At 42.2% G+C, this 5,448-nt stretch overlaps 1 protein-coding gene across 2 annotated transcripts in view; it reads right to left on the bottom strand.

Annotated features, from left to right (window-relative positions):
• The window catches only part of OSBPL1A (oxysterol binding protein like 1A), an 89,885-nt gene extending 89,778 nt beyond the window's left edge, over positions 1 to 107 (bottom strand). For both annotated transcript variants that reach the window (XM_048507662.1, XM_048507661.1), the window contains exon 1: positions 20 to 107. In XM_048507662.1, the coding sequence (XP_048363619.1) occupies positions 20 to 50 (31 nt within the window). In that variant the 5' untranslated portion in view covers positions 51 to 107. The remainder of the gene's footprint in view (positions 1 to 19) is intronic.
• Between the last annotated feature and the right edge of the window lie 5,341 nt (positions 108 to 5,448).

Raw genomic sequence — 5,448 nt, forward strand, 5'->3', positions numbered from 1 at the left:
ACGAGGGAGCCCCTCTCACCGCTTCGGGGGGCGCCGGGCCAGTCAACCATCCCGCTCGGCCGACCAAAGTCCCCTCCGCCGAAGTACCACCACTAGCTTCGTTGTCCCTCCCCTTTGACCCCGCCCTCCGCCCATTTGGCCCCGCCCCCGTCCCTTTTATAGTTCGCTCTTCCGCACGTGACTCCCTAGCCCTTCCCTGCTGAGAAGATCTGGAGCCGCTCTTGCGCCGACCTGCCAAAATAAGGGGAATGGATGCCAGAGGCGCAGCTCCTCCCCGCGGCGCAGCTATGCGGTGCACGTTCGTTGTTTTTCCAGAGCAAAATAAGCAAGTAGGGTAAACTCGTGCACCAGTACTTTCTTTCTACCCCCTTTTGCACCAGCCCGTTGAGCTCTTCTTGAAAGTGAAGTGGGAATCGACAAAAATTGCCTGTCTCTTCCATTAGTGGAAATGTCAGTCTAACAGCCACAGTTTATAATCCCCAGGACTCTGTACAGGGCCGAATTGAGACCTTTTAGATACCCTAACTGCTGAAAAAAAGTAAACTATAAAAAGTAAACTATAAAATATGTATAAAAAGACGAGCAGGGAATCATTTTTTGAGGTGCCGATGCTATTGTGACTTGGGAACGGTTTTGCAGGTTTTCATGACAGCATGCCTTTTTCAAATATGCAAGCACGGATGTTAGTGAGATCTGCGCTGATGAAGCCTTGTGTGCATAATTGTTTAAGGAATTATATATAATAAAGGAAGGTGATATTACAAAGAAAATTACAAAATATTAGATACCTATATGCAGTGGTGGGATTCAGCAGGTTCGCACCACTTTTGTGACACTATGCCCCAGTTGTAGCTTAATCATATGCCCCAGTTGTAGCTTAATCTCTGATCCAACATTTATAAATATAATAAATAATAATAATAATAATAATCTTGAGAACAAATATGTTCAACTACATGTATTGCTACTGATATATTTGGACACATCTCATTCTACACAGAATCAGAATTTCTGGATAAGATAAACATGTTCTGTAAAACTAATGGCAACAGACCTTATCAACATTACATCATCAAGACTTGACTATGTAGATAACCTATAGGATCATCAGATGCAAAATGTTCCCACACTGTTTACAAGATCAGTTCCAAGCTCTACATATGAACACACCCTTCCTATGTAATATCAAGACATTTTAAAAATTACACATTTTTCTTGAATGCAGAGAAATAGTGTGCATACACAGAGCACAGTCAATTTAATATACATTTTATATATATACATGTACAAGGTATCTCATCTGATTAAACAAACCCTTTGGCTATTTTCCAGAAACTCTTAGCAGGGATATCTCATTAAGGAAAAAAACTGACAGTAATTAGAATGACTAAGTGACAAGATGATGCTAGAACAGTATCTGGAAGGATAGCTGAACTGGTTTAACTGGTAAAACGATGCTTACAATAAATTTCTCTCTGATCCAACATTTTTTCTTGTTATAATGCTGGAGTATGGACTGAAATAAGTATGTAACTGATACATAAATCAGCTCTGAACAGCTGATATATAGTTTCTACCTTAACTCAGTCTGCCAAACTTCAATTTTATCTGTTGCCTTGAGCATCTGAAAACAAGCTTGCAGTATGTCTCCACAGTACAGTGGAAATTATGAAACAGTATATTTCAAAAAGTGTTAATAGATGCATTATGTGAACCGTAGTCATGTCTGAATTGTTGAAACAATGTAGTTTGCATTTTTCATTAGTTAAATCCCTGCAAAATAGGTCAGATATTCCAGTATAGTGAGAAAACTGACCAAGAGCAGGCTAGAATGTCTCTTTCAGGGCTAGACATAAACTGTAGCATCTATTAAGACACCACAATGACAAATAAAAAGGGTGAAATCAGTGCTGGGAAGGTTTTTTTGTTCAGAAAACCCCTACAATATAGAAAGTATTAGGCAATACTGTAGAAAGTTATTGAAATGCCAGAACAGAGCTTATGATGCAGGTTTCATCCCAAGGAAAGTGTTGCTTCTGTATTATCAGACAGGAAGATAGAGCAGGCCAACACATTTTCAAAGATATAAAGTACACTCCGCAGGATAGTGTACAATCCAGTCCTATGTATGTTTATTAAAAAGTAAGTCACCAAGTTATATGAGCCTTGTTTTCAAGTATATCTGTGTGGCGCTGAACTTGCAAGCATAAAACAACCCCAACTCTATAGTTTAGAGACTGGACTGTAAAGAATATTATGAGTGACGGAGAAAAATTAACTGGGAAGGACCATCTTCATGCAAGATGACTTGCCAGTAGAGATTTTTGTGAAAGGCTCTGCTTGGAGCAGCCCCAATGCAGAAAAAATATTCAGAAAAACATGGCCACTGATTGAGATTTGATTGAGATTGTCTTGAAATTGATTGAGATCTTCTTGAAACTGAGATTTCCTTTTTATAACACAATAGTAACGTGTTTAAAAATGCCACAATCCAGATCCTTTTATAAGAGTGCATTTTTAATGACGGATTCTTTAATTTCCATACGGGGCAATACACTTCTTCGTTACAACCACCAAAACTGTAACTTATCTATATCATTTGGACTAATGTAGAAGATTATAAACTATTGATACTCCTTAACTGAAAATATCTTCAACGTTTTCCCAGAGCAGAATATCCAAATAACCAACTGTATTTTAATTTTCCCCATCTCTTACCGCAATACAACATAAAATTATTCAAATTATAATTTCTTCTTGCTTTACCTGTATCACCTGTACTTTCCTAAACCATGTTAACAGACTTGCTAATTTACATTCATAATAACATGCATGTATACCATGTAATCTTACCAGAGACTTTTAACTTTTCCCAGTGCAATCGTAAGTAGTTATACACTTATAAATCTTATCAGTTTCAGTGGGTCCACAATGCATTTTGCACTTCTGCTGAGTGCTGCATGGTAAGTATTTTATCTATCTTTACCCTGATCAGAATTTTGTTGAGTTCCTTTCATATGCACCAGATCAGATTTATATAACCCCAAATTCTGATGATTTTACATAGAGTCAGGAAACTGAAGTGAATTTATAGTAGCCAACAGCTGTTGGTATGCAAATGCTACCAGTGGACAAACACAGAGGCAGCAGGGCAGGGTGGAGCGTGACGCCCCGGGTGGAGCCGTGGTGGAGGCGTGGCCAGGCTGCAGAGGGGGCGTTCCAGGGAATGGTGGGCGGCGCCATGGCAGGGGCACAGGGTACACATGCGCCCCGGGTGGAGTTTCCCTTCGCTTTGTCTCTAGACCAACATGTGGGAAAATGCATAGTAATCCGACAGTATCCATGGGGAACCCTTATATGGTTAAGTATTCTACTAACGGCTATCATCAAGTTTGTTTTAGCTTACAAGTGGCAATTCTGACATAAAAGGGACTCCGGGAGCATTCTGTGCCCCTTGTAAATTCACAGGTCAGCTCTGATTGCCTGATATCATGCTTCCGTGTAGGGGCTGAAATAGATGCGATGGTTGTCACAGGTAGTTAACTGCATAAGCACTCCATGCACACAATCATGTTTAAATACACTTATCAAATGCACTAGTCCAGGGGTAGGGAACCTGTGGCTCGAGAGCCGCATGCGGCTCTTCTGCCCTTGCACTGTGGCTCCACGAGCTGAGCCGCCGGCCCCATCCTTGCCCGCCCTGCAGGCAGCAGGGTGGGCGCACCAACTGCCCACGGTTGGCTGGGCCGCGCCGCGAGCTTCCCCTCTCGCCCGCCCTGTTGGAGCGGGGCGGCCGCTTTCCTGGCGGCCGGCGAGGCCGAGCCGCCGGCTTCACCCTTGCCCGCCCTACAGGCAACAGGGCGGGCACATCCATGCGCTTCTCAGAATGAGTGGAGTAAAAGGTTAAAAAAGCCCAATATATACAGTGTTATCTTTATTTTAAATGTCAAAAATTATTTGTGGCTCCAAGTGTTATCTTTTCCCATGGAAAACAGGTCCAAATGGCTCTTTGAGTGTTAAAGGTTCCCTACCCCTGCACTAGTCACATGTAATCATAGCATTACAGCAACTGGTGGTCCAGATGGATATGCAGCTGGTGTGGAAACACCTCATGAAAATACATACTATATAGTTCCATTTAAACAGCAGATCATGGAACATTTAAAAAGCACTTTCCCCATGGCCCCCTTGGTCACACTTCAGCATTGGAGCAACTGCAGCAATCCTTTTCTGCACCATCAAAATTACATGGAATGCAGAAGCAGTCAATGCTCCACCACCAGCACGTGAAGGAGTTTGTTCATTTTTAGTCAGCAATTCTGGGCAAAGTGTGAACTTGCTGGTTGTGGTGGGTTTTCTAGGCTGTGTGGCCATGGTCTGGTAGGTCTTGTTCCTAACGTTTCGCCTGCATCTGTGGCTGGCATGAAGTTGTCAGCCACAGATGCAGGCGAAACGTTAGGAACAAGATCTCCCAGATCACGGCCACACCGCCCGGAAAACCCACCACAACCAGTTGAATACAGCCATGAAAGCCTTCAACAATACTGTGAACTGGCTGTTTATATAGTTACTCACAGAAACTTGCAAAACTCTGTTTTCTTTGTTAAGTAATCCCTTTCTTTACAGCTATTACACAGAAAGCACTAGTAACAAGTCTGTCCTCTGACAGACATTCATGGTAATGGGCATAATACTGCTTTTCACATGATTGCCTTTCTTTTATAAAGGTTCCATGCAGTCACAAACCACTGCAGGTACCTCTAACAGAAATAAACAATACATTCTGGGATTGCGACAGGACTTTCTACGAAGTGAAAACTTACAATTGACCAACCGTTAAGACTGCTTCAGTAAAGAATCTTGTGGAACAAATTTATTTTTCCTTAAGATTTTCACGGATCTTCGACCTGACCTCTAATGCATAAAAAACATTTATTGCAATAAGGCTGCAATCCCATGCAAATCGACCTGACAGCCGCACCCAGCAAAGTAGGAATTGCTTCTCCAGTACCTATGCATCGGATTAACTGTAAATATGAGTCATGAGTCTTTAAACTGGCACAACACTCCGTTTTGCCTCCGTCCCCATCCCCCAAAACACGTTTTTAGAATTAGGATACTAACATTAAATTCCATTAATCAATATTACACCATTGCCTGCGCTGAAACTATGAATAATCATTGCTGAATCAACGTGTTCTGAACAATTTAAATGCATCGGAAATTGGTCCAGGAAAAAAGTTATCATTTCTTTACGTTGTTCTTGCAATTAACCGCTTGGCTCCTTGCTCCACGCTACTGTCCCTTGCCATTTTTTTGCTCCATTGACCGTAACAGTAAACCTTCCCCCCGGTGAGTCAGGGCACCCACGACCCCATCTCTATACTGTTAAGAAAGGACCACTTGGTGGAAGGGAAGGGCTTCAACAGCACTGCTGCGCATGCGACA

This window comes from Sphaerodactylus townsendi, linkage group LG09 (genome assembly GCF_021028975.2).
Source record: "Sphaerodactylus townsendi isolate TG3544 linkage group LG09, MPM_Stown_v2.3, whole genome shotgun sequence".
In the NCBI taxonomy this organism is placed as follows: Eukaryota; Metazoa; Chordata; class Lepidosauria; order Squamata; family Sphaerodactylidae; genus Sphaerodactylus; species Sphaerodactylus townsendi.